The sequence below is a fragment of the Berghia stephanieae genome, chromosome 15 (assembly GCF_034508935.2).
Source record: "Berghia stephanieae isolate SIO BIC M18660-M18661 chromosome 15, UCSD_Bste_1.3, whole genome shotgun sequence".
In the NCBI taxonomy this organism is placed as follows: domain Eukaryota; kingdom Metazoa; phylum Mollusca; class Gastropoda; order Nudibranchia; family Aeolidiidae; genus Berghia; species Berghia stephanieae.
In genome coordinates this window covers 15,409,713-15,432,476 of record NC_088374.1, presented here as the reverse complement: position 1 = coordinate 15,432,476, position 22,764 = coordinate 15,409,713, and the positions used below count along the sequence as shown (strand labels likewise).

The 22,764-nt window shown below is 36.6% G+C and overlaps 1 protein-coding gene across 3 annotated transcripts in view; it reads left to right on the top strand.

Moving 5' to 3' along the window:
• The window catches only part of LOC144960693 (unconventional myosin-Va-like), a 174,921-nt gene that overhangs the window by 31,462 nt on the left and 120,695 nt on the right, over nucleotides 1-22,764 (top strand). For all 3 annotated transcript variants that reach the window (XM_078893982.1, XM_078893981.1, XM_078893980.1), the window contains 6 exons: nucleotides 7,402-7,510; nucleotides 9,265-9,321; nucleotides 10,979-11,123; nucleotides 17,660-17,816; nucleotides 18,540-18,670; nucleotides 21,589-21,683. In XM_078893982.1, coding sequence (XP_078750108.1) covers nucleotides 7,402-7,510; nucleotides 9,265-9,321; nucleotides 10,979-11,123; nucleotides 17,660-17,816; nucleotides 18,540-18,670; nucleotides 21,589-21,683 — 694 coding nt within the window. The remainder of the gene's footprint in view (nucleotides 1-7,401; nucleotides 7,511-9,264; nucleotides 9,322-10,978; nucleotides 11,124-17,659; nucleotides 17,817-18,539; nucleotides 18,671-21,588; nucleotides 21,684-22,764) is intronic.

Here is a 22,764-nt window from a genome sequence, read left to right as displayed (position 1 = left end):
GGCGTTAACATTGACCTGTTTTCGTGCTTGCCTAGAATCGGACTGGGAATGATCTGTCTTGATGTTGCCTTGTTTTGAAAAAAAATTCATCTGAATAATGAATCTGTTGCTGCTTGAACTTGAAGCTCGAAGAAATGAATAACGATAGGAAATGAAATGAAAACCTTCAAGTTAGTCAACGAAGACAGATTATAATGTGGACGTTTTGGTTTTCCCTTTCATCTGAATAATGAATCTGTTGCTGCTTGAACTTGAAGCTCGAAGAAATGAATAACGATAGGAAATGAAATGAAAACCTTCAAGTTAGTCAACGAAGACAGATTATAATGTGGACGTTTTGGTTTTCCCTTTATCAATAATACTCTACGATGAATGAAGCACTTGATGAGACGAATGAAACTAAGACGAGAGGACGACGTTGTTCAGGTTAATAAACAAAACCCTCATCCGGAGGGCATGTTACAGAACTTCCAAGGAGATTTGAACCGGAAGAGATGATGGTGTGGCGTCACGAATATTATCCAATATCTACTCCCTACTATATTATGCCTTCTAACTGATTGTTGTGTGACGATGATAATATTACTCCCTTTTTTTGGTTTTATCTATAGAATAATATAGTGATACTATTACTCAGTATAATATATGCGATTATAGTATTTGTGATATAACACAATGAATGTTTAATTTGATAATGATGATGATGATGATGATGATGATGATGATGATGATGATGATGATGATGATGATGATGATGATGATGATGATGATGATGATGATTATGATGATGATAATAATGAAAATAATAATAATAATAATAATAATAATAATAATAATAATAATAATAATAATAATAATAATAATAATAATAATAATAACAACAATAATAATAATAATAATAATAATAATAATAATAATAATAATAATAATAATAATAATAATAATAATAATAATAATAATAACAATAACAATAATAATAATAATAATAATAATAATAATAATAATAATAATAATAATAATAATAATAATAACATGATCTTTATTATTCATAAAGGCAGCAAGTCCTTGTTTGGTTTACGATGTTCAAAATTACACACACTAATTAAATTGGTACCAACACATAATAACAATGTGCCATATTGAAGAACACGCCCGTTCAATAATTACATAATTACAATTAAAAATAGACGCTCATCACCAACAAATGAATGTGATAGCAATACGACTAAGTATATTGTCATTCATACGAGCAATAGAGTTCAATAGTCTGATGTCACGTCTGCCCAGCAACGACCACTTGGTTCTAAACAAAGAAAATCGATACTTTGTATTCTCCATGCTGGCTAGAAATTTTTCACAAGTCATGTGATCAGAATGTATAAAAGTCAAAACATGATCAGGTTTATAATGATTCCCTTCTTTGGACACACTTTTATGCTCCTTGGAGAAGTATTTCATAAGGGAGTCCGCCATTGTTCCGAGAGTTTAGAACCAGCTACTAAGTTACTATGCGTCATTACGAGGGAAGTGACGTCACGTCTGTAGAAGGCTATTCTAATTCAATCAGTTAGACATAATAAATAAATAAGTAAATAACAATTTGAAATGATAATTTGATATAATATGTAAAGTTCTTTTCAAGTTCAATTTCAACGTCTTTATCTGCAAAAGGCGAATTTTATACAATTACGTGGTCACTTTCTCCATTATTGTGTTATTGGGTTGAAAGATAAATTTTAATGTTTAACAGTTGACCAAATTTGTTGTTGTTGGTAATATCTTTGAGAACGTTTAGTGGGTATTGCGCTATGTAAATTTTCAAGTTCAATATAATAAAATATAATATATATTATAAATAATATAGTATGATGTATAGATAGTATGCAGATGACGTCACTCAGGCCTTTGTTATTGTTTTTGCCATCCGCGTTTGTGAGTTGTTCTCACTAAACTGTATTAACCTGACTATAAACGTTCATGGTTACACAGAGTTTGTGTGTTGGTCCTTTATACTTCCGGATGGCAATGTTGTGAACTCCTTGGCCAAGCGCATTCTATCTATAGCCTAATATTCATATATCTTACCGTACTATGGCTAACATTAATATCCTGTACATTATTAGGTCGAGAACCACATGCTATACTACTTTCATTACCACCCAGTGTAGATAGTTCATATTTATAATATTATAGAGCAGTATAATTAGGTGCCCCAAACGTAAACAATAACAAGTTGCTGGTGATTTCCGTTAGGGACCGGAAAAATTTACGCACAATATAGGTCTCCCAATTTTGTAGTTTGAGTTGTAGGCAATCCACTTTCAGTATTGAAAATATGTTTACATAAAATCTAACAGCTGCAGAAATAATAATATAAGGCTAAATTATTCTGAAAATCAGGCTCCGAATAATTCTCGTTTTGTTCACACCAGCGCAATAATTTGCTCTGGTCTAAAAATAGATAGACTGTAACTTTTGATAAATTTTACCTTTTGTTCCATAAAATATCCATATCTAGACATTATTTGATGTATGATCGAGTATTTGTGAATATTTGTTTCTTTTGCCACCTAACAGCCAAATTTTAAAGGTTATTTTTTTCTATAATTTACATTGGAACGTGAGCTGTCAAGACAGGAACATATGGTTTGCCATGTGCTTCTAGACCGTTGTTTACGTTTGGGGCACCTAATTATACTGCTCTATTATAATGTAATTTCAAACTGTTAACTATGCCCATGTGACCGATACCATGTGACAATAATAGTGATTTCCATAAAGATGATGGGTTGGCGGCAAGCCAAAATGTCAAGCATAAAGCAGGCTATAAATTTGTGAGAACCGACGTGCACACATTTGCAGGTCCGATAGCCGAACGGAATTAATTATGGGCTTGTTTCTTCAACATTGTTGTAATGGATACTATGTTTTTGCTTGCGTTAGTTTGAGAACATAATTATTTCCATATCAACAATGGGCCCCTTAACATTTGGGTTATCAGACCTGTAAATATGGACACGTAGGTCTGAACGCAAGCGTTTTGGCACCATTTTCCTCATGCGGCTGTCTGATGCATATTACATCTCTACCCGGCTTAAAGTTTGCAATGATGAAGAAGATGAGAATGGAATAGCATGCTATTACGATGACGTCATTTTTAGATTTGTGGACCGACTAGTGAGTTGTCGTTAGTAGTGCTCATGGAAACAAGTGGTCCATTGGTTGAACTGTTGAACACAACTCACATTTTGTTTTCTTTTGTGGCCGAAGACTTGTCTTCTGACGTCATGAATTTGTTGGTCATCCGAAGCCACCGTTATGTTATAGCCTGATACTGAAATCCAAAAGGACTGGCAGTTTGACGTCATTATTTGGTTTTTGCACCGCCCAGTGAGTTGTCGTTAGTAGAGCTCATGGAAACAAGTTATTCCATTGTTTGAACTATTGAATACAACTCACGATTTGTTTTCTTTTGTGGCAAAAGACTAGCAAAAAATGATGTCAAAATGCCAGTCTTTTGCCACAAAAGAAAACAAATCGCGAGTTGTATTCAATAGTTCAACCAATGAAATAACTTGTTTCCATGAGCTCTACTTACGACATCTCACTGGACGCTACAAAACCTAAAAAATGACGTCAGACTGCCAGTCCTTCAGGGTTCTTGTGTCAGGCTATAGATAGAATGCGCTTGGCCAAGGAGTTCACAACATTGCCATCCGGAAGTATAACGGACCAACACACAAACTCGGTGTAACCATGAACGTTTATAGTCAGGTTAATACAGTTTAGTGAGAACAACTCACAAACGCGGATGGCAAAAACAATAACAAAGGCCTGAGTGACGTTATCTGCATACTATCTATAAGTTTACGATGGCTACTCTCAGGCCACGAGTTAACGAAGGCCACGGTCAGACTACAAGCAAAGAGCGTGTAGGTAAGGATTGTTATGTTACCAAGAGCTCTCACTTCCCGCTTTTGGTGAAGCCAAGCATCTTCCGTCTTCTACTCGTATTTTCTTCATTGTATCAGTAAGCCTAGCGCGCATGATACACGCGGAGCACACTCACCTCGCTGTCTCGCCTGGCACGCGACAATAGCATTGCGGTTAAGAGAAGTGAGAGCTCTTGGTAACTACGTTACCCTACACACTCTTTGCTACAAGTTAACAATGGCTACGCTCAGATACTCCCCAAAAATCTGCATGTGTTTTTATTGTCCTAGTGAAATCGTGTTTTCTAGTGTGTGTGGTGTCGTCTGTTAACACGTTGTTCTTTATGCATTGTACTCAGGGTACCTGCACGTGTATACAAATTTCATCAATATTCTATATAGGCGACCCACCGTCGCAAAACGGTAATATATCGGGATGGATTCAACTCCAAAAGCCAATCTGTGTTACTTTTTCATGCGCTCGAGGTCATTGATCGCATGGCAGTTGGCCACATTCGGATATTTATGCTCGAGATTCTGATTTATTAAAGCTAAAACAAATTCACACTGTAGTCAAGGGTTGACATCACGTTTGCACATGTGTAGTTTTAGGTAAATGATGTGTTGAGATGCATCGCTGATGTCTTCTGTTTCCAACACAGTGTATCTTGTCCTCAACATCCTTCGACATCCATTTGGGAAATCGGGAAGAAAAGTGGGATGTCAATGGATAGAATGAAGTTGACGTCACTCAGCTCTTTGATTTTGCTTTTTGCCATCCATGTTTATGAGTAATTCTCACTTAACTGTACTATCCAGACTATAAACGTTCAAGGTTACACAGAGTTTTGTGTGTTGGTCCGTTATACTTCCTTAAACGTTTATTGTCTGATTGATAGAATTTAGTGAGTATTGGTCAATAAAATGCCTGGCTAAATCAATAACATAGAGCGGAGTGACGTCCATTTCGTTCCTTCTACACCATAGTCGTTGATTAGACCGCACGTCGTTTGCGTATAGATAGAATGCGCTTGGCCAAGGAGTTCACAACATTGCCATCCGGAAGTATGACGGACCAACACACAAACTCTGTGTAACCATGAACTTTTATAGTCTGGTTAATACAGTTTAGTGAGAACAACTCACAAACGCGGATGGCAAAAACAATAACAAAGGCCTGAGTGACGTCATCTGCATACTATCTATAGATAGTTCGAAGATGACGTCACTCAGGTCTTTGTTATTGTTTTTTGCCATCCGCGTTTATGAGTAATGCTCACTGAACTGTATTAACCTGACTATAAACGTTTATGTTTACACATAGTTTTATGTGTTGGTCCGATTTATTTCCGGATGGCAATGTTATGAGTTTCTTAGCCAAGCGCATACTATCTATATCATGTGTCATTCTTGATGTGTTGTGTGTCATGGATTGTGAGCATGGCATGGCAGGACTGACTGGTTGATGTCGGTGTGTTACCAACACGTCATCTCTATATTGTTTACACTCTCTCTACTTAACGTCTTTGTATTTATGACTTTCATGTAGAATATTTTAAAAACATGGTATTTAGTGACACGATTAAATTCTTTTTTTATTCAATCCACTCCATTTTTTGGCTTTCTTTTTCTTTCTTTCTCTTCCTTCCTTCCTTCCTTTCTTTATTTCCTTCTTCTTTCTTTCTTTCTTTCTTTCTTTCTTTCTTTTTTAATTTCTTCCTTTCTTTATTTCCTTCTTCTTTCTTTCTTTCTTTCTTTCTTTCTTTCTTTTTTAATTTCTTCCTTTCTCTTTCATCCCCCCTTTTCAAGTTTTTTTTTTTTATTTTCTTATACTATTTCAAACAAAAGATTGCTGAATTTATTATTTTCCTTCTTTTCTCTACCAGTACTTCTATCGTATCCCCCCCCCCCCTTCTCTCTCTCTCTCTCTCTCTCTCTCTCTCTCTCTCTCTCTCTCTCTCTCTCTCTCTCACTCACTCAATTTGTAACTTTCATATCATCTCAAAACAAATTAATGGTTGGTCATATGATTATTTTCTCTACATTTTTACCCTACATTATTTCATCATATTTGTATATATTTCTTCTTTCTCTCCAATTATACATTTATACATTTCATACAATTTGTTCTATTTCTTTGTTTATTCAAAATGTATTTTTACTTTTCCTGTTTGGAATTTTTAAATGACTTAATGCGATTTTCTAACTTTTGAAAAATGTTATTATTATATTTAATTATTCTAAGGAAAGAGTGATACTGGAGAGGCTCAATTATCACTCATTCATAAGGATTTTCACGATCCCACACTTCAGGCAGCCCTCACCGCTATCTATATTATTATCCATACGGTTCCATGATCAATCTATTTATTAAAGCAGTCAAATTAATAACGTGATTGTTAGGTTAATTTTCTAAAATGCCGAAAATGTTTTTATTTATTTTTATTTATTTATTTATTTATTTTTTTTTTGTGTTTTTTTTTTTTTTTTGTTTTAAAGGGTTTCACGGCGCTTACAACACATTTAAGTCATATCAGCGCCAGAAAAACGGAAGGAAAATGAGATAGTAAAAAGTTCTAGAATTACAATTAAATCGCACTAGAAAAAGGGAAGAAGACAAAAGGGGAATTGGTTCAATAATAAATAGGGAACGGGTGCAGATTCCAAGAGCACGCACACTATCATCAGTGTGCTTAGTTTGAGATCACCTAAAAGTCTCATCCAAACACGAGCACAAGATCCCACTTAGAGGAATTTTAAAAAATTGAGCTTTATATAGCGCAATATCCACTAATGTGCTCAAAGCGCTTTACAAGGGGTCCCTGGTCAACAGCAACATTTAACATGTAGGGCAGGACAGACCTACCTATTCTTTAGATTCTTCCATTATCTTAATTTTTTTTCGTGGAGTTTAGTGACCTAAACTATTACAATCATACAAACAAACAAACAAACAAAAATTAAAAAAAAAAAAATGAGAAAGACAAAAAAAAAATGTTTATTTCCATTCACATGAGATAATTATTGATTTATTATTTTTGCTTACTCTTTCTTCTTCTTTTCCTTTCTTCTTTCTTTCCTCTTTCTTTCTCTTTCTCTTTCTTTTTCCTTTCTTCTTTCTTCTTCTTTCTTTCTTTCTCTTTCTTTCTTTCTTCTTTCTTTCTTTCTTTCTTCTTTCTTTCTTTTTTCTTTTCTTTTCTTTCTTCTTCTTTCTTTCTTTCTTTCTTTCTTTTTCTTTTCTTTCTTTCTTTCTTTCTTTCTTTCTTTCTTTCTTTCTTTCTTTCTTCTTCTTCTTCTTCTTCTTCTTCTTTCTTCTTCTTCTTCTTTTTCTCTCTTATCATTCCTTTCAGGCTAAAACTTTATCAATTTGAGGATTAAAAAAAAAAATAAAAAATTCGCGTATCAATTTTTATTCGTTCTTTTTAGGATGACGTCATCAAACCCTATTTCTATATCATTTTTTCCCCAGGAGGGTAAACTCGACGTGTCGGAAAAGTCTCTTCCCCACCTCAGAAATCCAGACATTCTGATTGGTGAAAATGACCTGACGTCACTCAGTTATCTCAATGAACCCGAGGGTAAGTATGGAGGTAGAAAAAACAAAGTTGCCAGTTTGGTTATTTTTAATGCCATATACCATAATAATGGCCTTTTGTTTTTTTTCTTGTTTTTTTTTTGTGGTTGTTTTATTTATTTATTTATTTATTTATTTATTTATTTATTTATGTATTTATTTATTTAATTATTTATTTATTTATTTGAAAAGCTGTTTGATTGGCATCAAAAATTGTGTTTGGCATTTTTTGCAAAAATAATCGGGCAACTTTGTAGGGAATGGCAATCACTAGAAATTTAATTGTATTTGATTCTGATCTGCCTGTTGTACAGACTTTTCTTCTTTTTTTTCTTTTTCTTCAGAGCCATAAGCCTATGGTGCTGGAGTTAATCCCGGTTTCTGTAGCGTGAAACAGAAAAAAAATAGCAATTGCTTGCTACCCTTTGGATCGGACGCCAGTCTATCGCAAAGTACTTTCCACCAGATCTAACAGACTCAGTTACCCAATCACTGCTGGGTGGACATGGGAGTCAGAAGTCAACTGCGACTTCACTCGGAATTGATCCCAGTCCTTTTTTTCGCGTGATCTCGTGTTCATAATAATAATAATAATAATAATAATAATAATAATAATAATAATAATAATAATAATAAAATAATAATAATATTAATAATAATAATAATAATAATAATAATAATAATAATAATAATAATAATATAATAAGCATATTTATATATTTATAATAATGACATTTATTTATATTGCGCCCACTCCTTTATACAATAAAGCTCTAGGCGCATAACAGTAACTCCAATCCATTCAAATTTCTCTCTCTCTCTCTCTCTCTCTCTCTCTCTCTCCCCTCTCTCTCTCTCTCTCTCTCACTAGCTCTATCTATCTATCTCACTCCCAGTCTCTCTCGCTCTCTAACTCTCTCTCTCTCTTTCTCTCTCTCTCTCTCTCTCTCGCTCTCTCTCTCTCACACACACACACACACACACAAACCTTTCACGATCCAACTATTTAACATATATGTTCAATGTTGGTATTTATGTAAAGCAATCGAGGATCCACAGCTCCCATAGTGGTAGTGGGCAGGGACGGAGGTACATACTGTGTCTTCTATCCCCCTATGTCTGTTTTCCAACATGCTTTCTGTCTTTGTCTTGGAATGCGATTACTTTGGTTTGTCCTGGCCCTGGCTGGAAGGGAAGCAGTCAAATGCATTGTTATTGATTTGGGAGATGATATTTTTTTCCTTGTCAGTCATCTGTCTTTTATGTATTGTTATATTTGTTATTTTGAATGTATAATGTAGGCATTTGAGTGTATTCCTCTTTGTTGGATTTTGTGCTTGTGTCCGGATGAGACTTATAGGTGATCTCAAACTAAGTACATTGGTGGAATGCTCTTGGAATCTACATTTGATCCCTATTTGTTCCTAGTTCCCCTGTGTCTTACTTTTTCTTGGGTGCTTTAATTGTAATTCTATAACTATTTACTATCCCATTTTCTTCCTTTTTACTGGCGTTGATATAACTTAAGTGTTTTGCAAGCACCGTAAAACCCTTTTTAAAAAAACAAACAGGCTGATTTTTAAATTTTAAACATTAAATTTTTTTTTAAATTAAATAAATAAATACTTCTTGGATGATTTTTTTTTCTTGTCTTTATTTTTTTTATGCTTGATCTTACTCTGTTTCATTCCATCTTTTCTTGTTTTTAATTCAGGACTTACTTTTGAAATAATGCATTTTTTCTCTCTCTCCAAACAGTTTTATACAACCTGAAGGTGAGATTCGTGGATCAAAACATGATATATACATACTGTGGTAAGTTGTTACATGGTCTCTCTCTCTCTCTCTCTCTCTCTCTCTCTCTCTCTCTCTCTCTCTCTCTCTCTCTCTCTCTCTCTCTCTCTCTCTCTCTCTCTCTCTCTCTATATTTTGTGTGTTAACATAAATTTATTTACCTTTCATATTGAAAAAAAAAACAAAACAAAATCGAACTAGAACATTTATATAGATCAATATCCACTAAACGTGCTCAAAGTGCTTGACAAGGTATCCCTAACCAACAGCAACACTTAACATGTAGGATGAAATACGAATCCTGTTAGGCAATATTCATTTTTTTTTCTGACAGAGACAACGCTGTTAACGGGCATCTACTCATTTTACACCCGATTACAGCGAGAGACTGTGAATAAAAAGCCTTTTCCAAGGACTCAACAATTTGCTGCTCAGAATGGGTCTCGAATCCTTGACCGTCAGGTCTGAAGGCGAGAGTCACAGCATTTGACCTCATAGCTGCACATTCTATACGATTTGTTGTCGTTGTCATCATCATCATCATCATCATCATCGTGGTTGTTGTAGTTGTTGTTATTGTTGTTGTCATCATAATCGTCATCGTCGTCGTCGTTGTTGTTGTTGTTATTATTGCTGGTGTCTCTTAGACTGACTTTTACCATCAAGCTTGTATCTCCTGGTAAAGCCCTTAAAAACAAACAAACCTATTTAGTAGCGCTGAAATGACCTACAAGTGTTGCGAGAATGAATATAAAAATCTTAAAAACAAACAGACCTCTTTAGTGGTGCTGAAATGACCTACAAGTGTTGCAAGAGTCAAACCCTCAAGAACAAACAAACCTCTTTAGTGGTGCTGAAATGACCTACAAGTGTTGCAAGAGTCAAACCCTCAAGAACAAACAAACCTCTTTAGTGGTGCTGAAATGACCTACAAGTGTTGCGAGAATGAATATAAAAATCTTAAAAACAAACAGACCTCTTTAGTGGTGCTGAAATGACCTACAAGTGTTGCAAGAATGAATATAAAAATCTTAAAAACAAACAGACCTCTTTAGTGGTGCTGAAATGACCTACAAGTGTTGCAAGAGTCAAACCCTCAAGAACAAACAAACCTCTTTAGTGGTGCTGAAATGACCTACAAGTGTTGCAACCAGACAAATCTGTAAGCCTTTTCCTTGGGACAGTGTGACTCAACGGTACGGTCTTTGCTTCGTGCCCAAATGGTAAAGAGTTCGATCACCCGCCGTGCTGTGTGGCCTCCCCTCCTCCTAACTCACTAGCTCACTTTGCGGTGCTGCACAGCGGCTGATGGGTTATTCCAGCCTTCCCTTAGAATAGACCCTAAAGACAAATTTCCCCTATGGGGATGAATGGAGGTAATTTTATGTATTTATTTATTTATTTATTTATTTATTTATTTATTTATTTATTTATTTATTTATTTATTTATTTATTTATTTATACATTTATTTATTTATTTATACATTTATTTATTTATTTATACATTTATTTATTTATTTATTTATTTATTTATTTATTTATTTATACATTTATTTATTTATTTATTTATTTATTTATTATAAGTTTATTTATTTATAAGTTTATTTATTTATAAATTTATTTATTTATTTATTTATTTATTTATTTATTTATTTATTTATGTATTGTTCCATTGCAGGTATCGTATTAGTGGCCATCAACCCTTACGAGTATTTGGATATTTATAGCAATGACATCATCCACGCCTACAGCGGCCAGGACATGGGAGCCATGGATCCGCACATCTTTGCTGTCTCGGAAGAAGCTTTCAAACAAATGTCACGGTAAGCTATGGTCTCCCCGTCCATTGCTTTCTTGAGCTTTTATATAGCGCAATATCCACTAAATGTGCTCAAAGCGCTTTACAAGGGGTCCCTGACCAACAGCAACACGTAACACGGAGAACGAGACATGGCGCCTGTCAGGCGATATTACAATTTTTTCCGGACAGAGACAATGCTGTTGACGGCCAGGTACTCATTTTACACCTGAGTACGGTGAGATAATGTGAGTAAAGAGCCTTTTCCAAGGACTCGACTACCCGCGCCAAGCGAGGCTCGAACTCAGGACCCTCCAATCCGAAAGCAAGTGTCATACCATTTGACCACACAGCCGCACAACACATTTAAGTCATATCAGCTTTGGAGCTTTTATTTAGAGCAACATCCACTAATCATGCTCAAAGCACTTTACAAAGGGCCCCTGACCAACAGCAACATGTAACATGAAAAATGGGGCGTGACACTTGTTAGACGATATTACAATTATTCTGACAGAGACGATGGTGTTAATGGCCGGTACTCAATATGGATATGGTGAGAGAATGTGCAGTGATGCCAATCTTCCGTGGATCCGAGGCACTTTAAAAAAAAAAAAGATTTCGGGGGGGGGGGGGGGGGGGGAGCATGCCCCCGGACCCCCCTAGCAGCCTAAGCCCACCTTTGGGGGGCATGAGGAGACCTCGATCATCTTCCTCCTTTTTCATTTTTTTCTGTTGGCATCACTGAATGTGGGTAAAGAGCCTTTTCCAAGGACTTGACTACCCGCGCCCAGCGAGGCTCGAACCCAGGATTTCCTAATCCGAAAGCGAGTGCCATACTACAGGACCACATAGCTACGAGTATGCGACTAGAATGGGTCCTCTGACCTCCCATGGTTGGCAGGAGGTCACGACTTGTGTCTTCTATCTATATCCTGTCCTGTATCTGTTTTCTGAGTTGCTTTCTGCCTTTGTCTTGGAATGGGATTACTTGGTCTTTTGCCCTGGCCCTGACTGGTTTCCTTGGCTTAAAGGGAAACAAGTCAAATTTATAGTATGTTTTGGTGTTAACAGCGTTGTCTTTGTCTGAAAAATTGTAATATCGCCTGACAGGCGTCATGTCCCGTCCTGTCCTACATGTTAAATGTTGCTGTTGACCCCTTGTAAAGTGCTTTGAGCACATTTTAGTGGATATTGCGCTATATAAAAGCTCAATTTTTAAATTTTTTATTTGTTACCCCTTATAAACATCTCTCTGTTATGTATGTATATTTTATTATTTTTTAAAAATAATTTAATTTTTTTGTAAAAATTTGGGTGTATTCCTCCTGGAGGGATCCTGTGCTTGTGTCTGGGTGAGACTTTTAGGCAAACTCAAACTAAGTACACTAATATTGTTGTCTTGGAATCTACCTCTGTTCAATATTCAAACCATTCCCCTTTATCTAAATTGTGACCCTCCGTCTCAAAACGATATTATGTCGGGATGGGATGATTCAGACCCCAAAAAGTGAATTTAGAGATAGAATGATGAGAAATTGGACTTTAGAAGATTTTGCAAAGCAAGAAATAGTCTTTATACTCCACCAGAACGTACAGAAATTAAACCCAAGTTGGATATGTGTGGCTATGAATTCAATTTCCCTTACCGAGTGGATCCAGACATAATACCGCTTCGATACGGTGGGTCACAATTGTTCTCGTGCGTGGGCTTTTAATTGTAAATCTAGAATTTTTTTTTTACTATCCCGTTTTTATGCTGGTGCTGAAATGACCTAAATGTGTTTGGAAGCGTCGTGTAAATCTCTTATAAACACCAAACACATTGGACATGCCACATGCTGGTGCTGAAATGTCCTGTGTTTGCAAGCGTCGTAAATCTCTTATAAACACCAAACACATTGGACATGCCACATGCTGGTGCTGAAATGTCCTGTGTTTGCAAGCCTCGTGTAAATCCCTTATAAACACCAAACACATTGGACATGCCACATGCTGGTGCTGAAATGAACTTACTGTGTTTGCAAGCCTCGTGTAAATCTCTTATAAACACCAAACACATTGGACGTGCCACATCCATCGACATTGACAGTGACAGTAATAGCCTGTTCAGTTCTACTGACTCACTTGCTTTTATTGGAAGAACAAAAATAGAAAGAAGAAGAAGGTTAATGAGGAAGAGGAAGAGGAGGAGTCTACAACATTGTCGATGATGTACATTTAATACAAATGTGACCCTCCGTCTCAAAACGGTATTATGTCGGGATGATTCAGACCCCAAAAAGTGAATTTAGAGATAGAATGATGAGAAATCGGAGCTTAGAAGTTTCTGCAATGCAAGAAATAGTCTTTATACTCCACCATAACGTACAGAAATTAAACCCAAGTTGGATATTTGTGGCTATGAATTCAATTTCCCTTACCAAGTGGATCCAGACATAATACCGCTTCGATATGGTGGGTCACAAATGTACATGGTATCTTGTTGCCCCCAACTACAACGAAAAAAAAAAGATAAATAAATGAATTAAAAAAAAACCAAAACAACAAAAGTTACTATGACGATTACCAAAAAGTAAGGAACAGAAATGAATATAACAGCCTCAAAAGAGAACAAAATACCAAACATGGAACATTGCAGGCTCAAAACCCATCTCGTCCAATAACAATATAAATAAAATGATCATAAAATGCAATTTTTATTGGGTTTTTTTAAAGGCTGAAGTAGAGTTTTTTGACCCGGAAAATACAGAACATCATATTTTGTTATCTCTTTTTGTTCTCTTTTGAGACTGTTTCATTCAGTTTTGTTTATTACTTTTTACAGTCCACAGCTTTTAGCAGTTTAGTATCACTATGACCTATAGCATTTAACCTGTGTCGATTCCAGATTTGACTGACTTACTGTCTATTCATACCATTTCCGACTCACTGACTGTCTATTCGTACCAGACCATTTCCGACTCACTGACTGTCTAATCGTACCATTTCCGACTCACTGACTGTCTATTCGTGCCATTTCCAGGTTTTATTTACTTACCGTCTATTCGTACTATTTCCAGGTTTGATTTACTTACTGCCTATTCGTACCATTTCCAGGTTTGACTTACTTACTGTCTATTCCTACCATTTCCAGGTTTGACTCTGACTGTCTATTCGTACCATTTCCAGGTTTGACTTACTGCCTATTCGTACCATTTCCAGATTTGACTCACTGACTGTCTATTCGTACCATTTCCAGGTTTGACTTACTGTCTATTCGTAACATTTCCAGGTTTGACTTACTTACTGCCTATTCGTACCATTTCCAGGTTTGACTTACTGACTGTCTATTCGTATCATTTCCAGGTTTGACTTACTTACTGCCTATTCGTACCATTTCCAGGTTTGACTTACTTACTGTCTATTCGTACCATTTCAGGTTTGACTTACTTACTGTCTATTCGTACCATTTCCAGGTTTGACTTACTTACTGCCTATTCGTACCATTTCCAGGTTTGACTTACTTACTGCCTATTCGTACCATTTCCAGGTTTGACTTACTTACTGCCTATTCATACCATTTCCAGGTTTGACTTACTGACTGTCTATTCGTACCAGACCATTTCCGACTCACTGACTGTCTAATCGTACCATTTCCGACTCACTGACTGTCTATTCGTGCCATTTCCAGGTTTTATTTACTTACCGTCTATTCGTACTATTTCCAGGTTTGATTTACTTACTGCCTATTCGTACCATTTCCAGGTTTGACTTACTTACTGTCTATTCCTACCATTTCCAGGTTTGACTCTGACTGTCTATTCGTACCATTTCCAGGTTTGACTTACTGCCTATTCGTACCATTTCCAGGTTTGACTTACTGACTGTCTATTCATACCATTTCCAGGTTTGACTCACTGACTGTCTATTCGTACCATTTCCAGGTTTGACTTACTGTCTATTTGTACCATTTCCAGGTTTGACTTACTTACTGCCTATTCGTACCATTTCCAGGTTTGACTTACTGACTGTCTATTCGTACCATTTCCAGGTTTGACTTACTTACTGCCTATTCGTACCATTTCCAGGTTTGACTTACTTACTGTCTATTCGTAACATTTCCAGGTTTGACTTACTTACTGTCTATTCGTACCATTTCCAGGTTTGACTTACTGACTGTCTATTCGTACCATTTCCAGGTTTGACTTACTTACTGCCTATTCATACCATTTCCAGGTTTGACTTACTTACTGCCTATTCGTACCATTTCCAGGTTTGACTTACTTAGTGCTTTCTTCTTCTTCTTCTTTCAGCTTATCCCGCATTTTGCAGGGTTGCCATAATGAATGCCACATCTCCATGCATCTCGGTTCAGCGCATCATCTTCCTCCAGGCCCAGTTCTTTCATATCATCCTTTACCTTATCCCACCATCTAGTCTTTGGGCATTCCTTTTTATTCTTTCCCGCTATTTGTAAGTCCAATAATTTCCTTCCCATGACTCCCTCTCTTGTCTCTTTAGACTTACTTACTGTCTATTCGTACCATTTCCAGGTTTGACTCATTTACTGCCTATTCATACCATTTCCAGGTTTGACTTACTGACTGTCTATTCATACCATTTCCAGGTTTGACTTACTGTCTATTCGTACCATTTCCAGGTTTGACTTACTTACTGTCTATTCGTACCATTTCCAGGTTTGACTTACTTACTGTCTATTCGTACCATTTCCAGGTTTGACTTACTTACTGTCTATTCGTACCATTTCCAGGTTTGACTTACTTACTGTCTATTCGTACCATTTCCAGGTTTGACTTACTTACTGTCTATTCATACCATTTCCAGGTTTGATTTACTTACTGTCTATTCGTAACATTTCCAGGTTTAACTTACTTACTGTCTATTCGTAACATTTCCAGGTTTGACTTACTGTCTATTCGTACCATTTCCAGGTTTGACTTACTGTCTATTCGTACCATTTCCAGGTTTGACTTACTGACTGTCTATTCGTACCATTTCCAGGTTTGACTTACTGTCTATTCGTACCATTTCCAGGTTTGACTGACTTACTGTCTATTCGTACCATTTCCAGGTTTGATTTACTTACTGTCTATTCGTACCATTTCCAGGTTTGACTTACTTACTGTCTATTCGTACCATTTCCAGGTTTGACTCACTGACTGTCTATTCGTACCATTTCCAGGTTTGACTTACTGTCTATTCGTACCATTTCCAGGTTTGACTTACTGTCTATTCGTACCATTTCCAGGTTTGACTTACTGTCTATTCGTACCATTTCCAGGTTTGACTTACTGACTGTCTATTCGTACCATTTCCAGGTTTGACTTACTGCCTATTCGTAACATTTCCAGGTTTGACTTACTGTCTATTCGTACCATTTCCAGGTTTGACTTACTGTCTATTCGTACCATTTCCAGGTTTGACTTACTGTCTATTCGTACCATTTCCAGGTTTGACTTACTTACTGTCTATTCGTACCATTTCCAGGTTTGACTTACTGACTGTCTAATCGTACCATTTCCAGGTTTGACTTACTGCCTATTCGTACCATTTCCAGGTTTGACTTACTGTCTATTTGTACCATTTCCAGGTTTGACTTACTTACTGTCTATTCGTACCATTTCCAGGTTTGACTTACTTACAGTCTATTCGTACCATTTCCAGGTTTGACTTACTGTCTATTTGTACCATTTCCAGGTTTGACTTACTGTCTATTCGTACCATTTCCAGGTTTGACTTACTGTCTATTCGTACCATTTCCAGGTTTGACTTACTGACTGTCTAATCGTACCATTTCCGACTCACTGACTGTCTATTCGTACCATTTCCAGGTTTGACTTACTGACTGTCTATTCGTACCATTTCCGACTCACTGACTGTCTATTCGTACCAGACCATTTCCGACTCACTGACTGTCTAATCGTACCATTTCCGACTCACTGACTGTCTATTCATACCATTTCCAGGTTTGACTTACTGACTGTCTATTCGTACCATTTCCAGGTTTGACTTACTGACTGTCTATTCATACCATTTCCAGGTTTGACTTACTGACTGTCTATTCGTACCATTTCCAGGTTTGACTTACTTACTGTCTATTCGTACCATTTCCAGTTTTGACTTACTTACTGTCTATTCGTACTATTTCCAGATTTGACTTACTTACTGTTTATTCGTACCATTTCCAGATTTGACTCACTGACTGTCTATTCGTACCATTTCCAGTTTTGACTTACTTACTGTCTATTCGTACCATTTCCAGTTTTGACTTACTTACTGTCTATTCGTACCATTTCCAGGTTTGACTTACTTACTGTCTATTCATACCATTTCCAGGTTTGTCTTACTTCCTGTCTATTCGTACCAAAACCAGGTTTTACTTACTGACTGTCTATTCGTACCATTTCCAGGTTTTACTTACTTACTGTCTATTCGTACCAAAACCAGGTTTTACTTATTGACTGTCTATTCGTACCAAAACCAGGTTTTACTTACTGACTGTCTATTCGTACGATCTCCAGGTTTGACTTACTTCCTGTCTATTCGTATCATTTCCAGGTTTGACCGCAATCAGTCCATCATTGTATCCGGGGAGTCTGGGGCAGGCAAGACGGTGTCTGCCAAGTACGCCATGAGGTATTTTGCAGCTGTGGGTGGGTCTCAAGCTGAGACTCAGGTGGAGCGGAAAGTACTGGCCTCCAATCCTATTATGGAGGTGAGGGAAGAAATATGATTGGAGGTGGAATAATAATAATAACAATAACAACAACATCCAGAACAACAATAACAATAATAATAATAATAATAATAATAATAATAATAATATAATAATAATAATAATAAGAAAAGAAAAGAAGAAGAAGAAGAAGAAGAAGAAGAAGAAGAAGAAGAAGAAGAAGAAAGAAGAAGAAGAAGAAGAAGAGAGAAGAAGAAGAGAGAAGAAGAAGAAGAAGAAGAAGAAGAAGAAGAAGAAGAAGAAGAAGAAGAAAGAAGAAGAAGAAGAAGAAGAAAGAAGAAGAAGAAGAAGAAGAAGAAGGAAGAAGAAGAAGAAGAAGAAGGAGGAGGAGGAGGAGGAGGAGGAGGAGGTATTATTATTATTATTATTATTATTATTATTATTATTATTATTATTATTATTATTATTATTATTATTATTATTATTGTTGTTGTTGTTGTTGTTGTTGTTGTTGTTGTTATTATTATTATGCCATGTCATTATCATCACCATCATCATCATTATCATCATCATCATCATCACCATCACAATCACCACAACCATCGCTGCCACCACAACACCACCAACATCACCATCACCACCACTACCAGTATACCACCAACACCACCGCAGCAACATCACCAACCACCACCATCACTATCACCACCACCACCATCATAATCACCCCACGACCTACTCCCTCCCACAACAACCCACCCACAGGCTATAGGAAATGCCAAGACTACCCGTAATGACAACAGCAGCCGTTTCGGCAAGTACATTGAGATCAGCTTCAGCAAGAACCATCACATCAACGGGGCGCACATGAGGACCTATCTCTTGGAAAAATCAAGGTAGGCTATTTTTTAAAAATTAAAGAAAATATGAACATTTACATATCAAATTAATGGATGGGATTCCTGACCTCCCATAATGTCTTCTATCCCCCTATATCTGTTTTGCAACTTGCTTTCTGTCTTTCTCTTGGAATGAGATTACTTGGTTTTGTCCTGGTCTTAGCCGGATGCCCTTGCTGAGAGGGAATCAGTCAAATGTATAGTTAGTTTTGGGAGATGATATTTTTTTCCCTTGTAAATTTTCTCTCTGTTATACACTGTATTATGTTTTGTTTAGATATTATGTATGATTTGTAAACATTTGAGTGTATTCCTCTTGGCGGGGGTCGGTGCTTTTGTCTGAAGGAGACTTTTAGGTGATCTCAAACTAAGTACTTTGATAGTGTGCTCTTGAAATCTACATCTGTTTCCTATTTGAACCAATTCCACTTTGTCTTACCTTTTCTCGGGTGCTTTAATTGTAATTCTAGACCTTTTTGCTATCCCATTTTATTTCTTTTTTACTGGCGCTGATATGACCTTAATGTGTTGCAAGCGTTGTAAAACTCTTTTTAAAAAAACAAACAAAAACAAACAAACATATCAAATTAAGAAACCAGGAAGCAGCCTCCATCCAGTGTAAGATAAAGATCTGAACAAGTGTGTATGAAGCGTATAATGTGCGGTTATGTACTCTAGTGGTATGACACTCGCTTTCGGATCGGAAGGTCCTGGGTTCGAGCCTCACGTTTGGCGCATAGTTGAGTCCTTGGAGAAGGCTCTTTACTCACATTCTCTCACCGTACTCAGGTGTAAGATGAGTACCTGGCCGTTAACAGCGTTGTCTCTGTCCCAAAAATTTGTAATATCGCCTGACAGGCGTCATGTCTCGTCCTACATGTTATGTGTTGCTGTTGGCCAGGGACCCCTTGTAAAGCGCTTTGAGCACGTTTAGTGGATATTGCGCTATATAAAAGCTCAATTTAAAAAAAAAAATGTTTGTGTCATACAAAGCAAGAAAGAAATGTACAAGATGGGATGATTTTTTTTTCTTGTATTTGTTTTCCTTGCATTGTCTGGCACCTTTGCCAAACACTTGTTCAGAACATTTTACATTTAGGACATTTCCATGGATTAGGGGGCCTATAGGTTAGTTGGTAGAGCTCCCGCTTCACACGTAAAGGGACTGAGATCGATCCCGGGCTCAGTTGAGATTTCCTCCCCCGTTCCAATAGTGACTGGGTAGCTGGCTCTGTTAGATCTGGCTAAAAATTCTTTGCGATGGATGAGCATCCTATCCATAGGGTAACAAGGAATTGCTATTGCCCGTTTTACTGAGATGAACCCAGTCTCCATGAGCCTAATAGCTCTGAAGGAAGACTTTTTCCACAGATTTACCTGTGCTCGATACACTTCACAGTGTTTCATTCATTCAATACCCCAGCAGGATATAATATGGAACCACATTTCGATTTCATACAGTACCAATTGAGAAAACGGTAAGGGCTGCCTGAAGCCGGTGATCGTAAAATACTAACGAAAGATTGAAAATGGAAAGGCTTCCGTATGTTCCCATACGAAGCCTTTCCATTTTCAGTCTTTCGTTAGTACCAATTGACCGTCTTTGTGGTCTAGTGGTATGACACTCACTTTCGGATCGGAAGGTCCAGGGTTCGAGCCTCGTTCAGCGCATAGTTGAGTCCTTGGAGAAGGCTCTTTGCTCACATTCTCTCACCGTACTCAGAGGTGTAAAATGAAAAAAAAAACGTTTGAAGCTTTCCTGCCATTGAAACAACTTCCTGGATGACATCCCAGAAATAACCTTCCCACAAGACATTCGCACAAAATGATTCAATTCTACATCAGTGATAACTAAAAATCCTCGTTTATAAGTGTGTCATGTATGAATGAATGAATGAATGAATGAATGAATGAATGAATGAATGTATGAATGAATGAATGAATGAATGAATGAATGAATGAATGAATGAATGAATGAATGAATGAATGAATGAATGCATGCATGAATGAATGAATGAATGAATGAATGTATGAATGTATGAATGAACGAACGAACGAACGAACGAACGAACGAACGAACGAACGAACGAACGAACGAACGAACGAACGAACGAACGAACGAACGAACGAACGAACGAACGAACGAACGAACGAACGAACGAACGAACGAACGAACGAACGAACGAACGAACGAACGAACGAACGAACGAACGAACGAACGAACGAACGAACGAACGAACGAACGAACGAACGAACGAACGAACGAACGAACGAACGAACGAACGAATGAATGAATGAATGAATGAATGAATGAATGAACGAATGAATGAATGAATTAATTAATTAATTTGAATAGCGCCTAGATCCACAATGTGCTCAGAGGCGTTTTACAATGCAAATAAAACACAACAATCAATTGATAATTTAAGCATAAAATCTATCATATTGGAATAGCATCAATCAATTTGTAATTTAATCACCACGCACTGTGCTACAAGATGAAAATTTAGGATATCTATAATATGTAGGCCTCATAGAAATGTTAAACATCAAATGATTTCCTAAAGAGATGTGTTTCAAGTTTCTTTTTAAAGTTTTCACATGTCTGACATTTTTTGAGGGATGAAGGCAGTTGGCTCCATAAGACGGGTGCTGACTGACTAAAAGATCTCTCACTAAAAGACTCATGCATGCACTAGTATGTGTCTACATTATTTTTGTGTAGGGATGTGGGAAGGAGAGAAAGAAAATGAAATTGTAAACCGTGGTTCGGTCCTCAAATAATTGGGGCTACTACAGAATGAAGATGATGATGATGTCTCATTCTAAGTCTGATTCATACAGGTTATGATTTGGAATGAATACTGTTGACATCATTGTTGACCTTTGAACCTTTACCTTTACCTCTGACACAGGGTCGTCTTCCAAGCGACGGAGGAGAGGAATTACCACATTTTTTACCAGCTGTGTGCATCGGCTGACTTGCCAGAGTTTAAAGATTTCCATTTAGGTAAGTTGTGTAAGATAGGAGGGAAGGGAGGAGAAGGAATTGCCACATCTCTTATCAACTGGTCTGGGGTCTTGATAGCTCAGTTGGTAGTGCACTTGTTTCACACGCAAAGGGACTGAGGTCGATCCCCGATGAAGTAGAGATTTTTTTTTTCAACCTCCCTGTCCACCCAGCAATGATTGGGTAGCTGGGTCTGCTAGATCTGGTGGTAAGTACTTTACAATATACTATATATCCAAAGGGTGGCGAGTTATTGCTATTGTCCATTTCACAGTTTTTTGCATGCCACGTATGGAATAAAGTATTTATTATTATTATTATTATTATTATTATTATTATTATTATTATTATTATTATTATTATTATTATTATTATTATTATTATTATTATTATTATTATTATTATTATCATATTATTATCATTATTATTATTATTATTATTATTATTATTATTATTATTATTATTATTATTATTATTATTATTATTATTATTATTATTATTATTATTATTATTATTATTTCTAAACCAGGATAAATTCCGGCTCCATGAGCTCTGAAGGACTCCCTTCTTTGTTTTTCAGCTGTGTGCAATGATACTTGAAATGACCTAAAATTGTCGCAAGTTAAATACCCGAAAGAAAAAAAAAAAAAAAAAAAAATAACAAACAAACCCCAAAACCCAAAATAAATTGAAGTTCTCTCGTTAGCCAGCCTCTCTTGGCTGCACGTTTCTTTATTAAAGTTTCTCGGTCACTAGTCGACATCTTGGAAATCTCTATCTCACAAAAGTTTATAAACAATAATCCATCTAAAAGTCTCCCAGGTTTCGGCACCAGAATGTTGTGAATATTTACAGATAGATTAGAAATTTCCATAACTACACAAATTCGACAAGAGACATCCAATGAGAATAAGAAAAAAACTTTATTTTGAACAAGAAGAACGATGGACAGCTCTGTCCCTTTCGACAACTCAGTCCCCTCTCCCCGCCTCACTCTCCGCAAGCACTGTCACCGATTCCAGCACTACTTTTTTTTTCTCAACATTATTTATATATTTTTTTTCTTCTTCTTCTTCTTCTT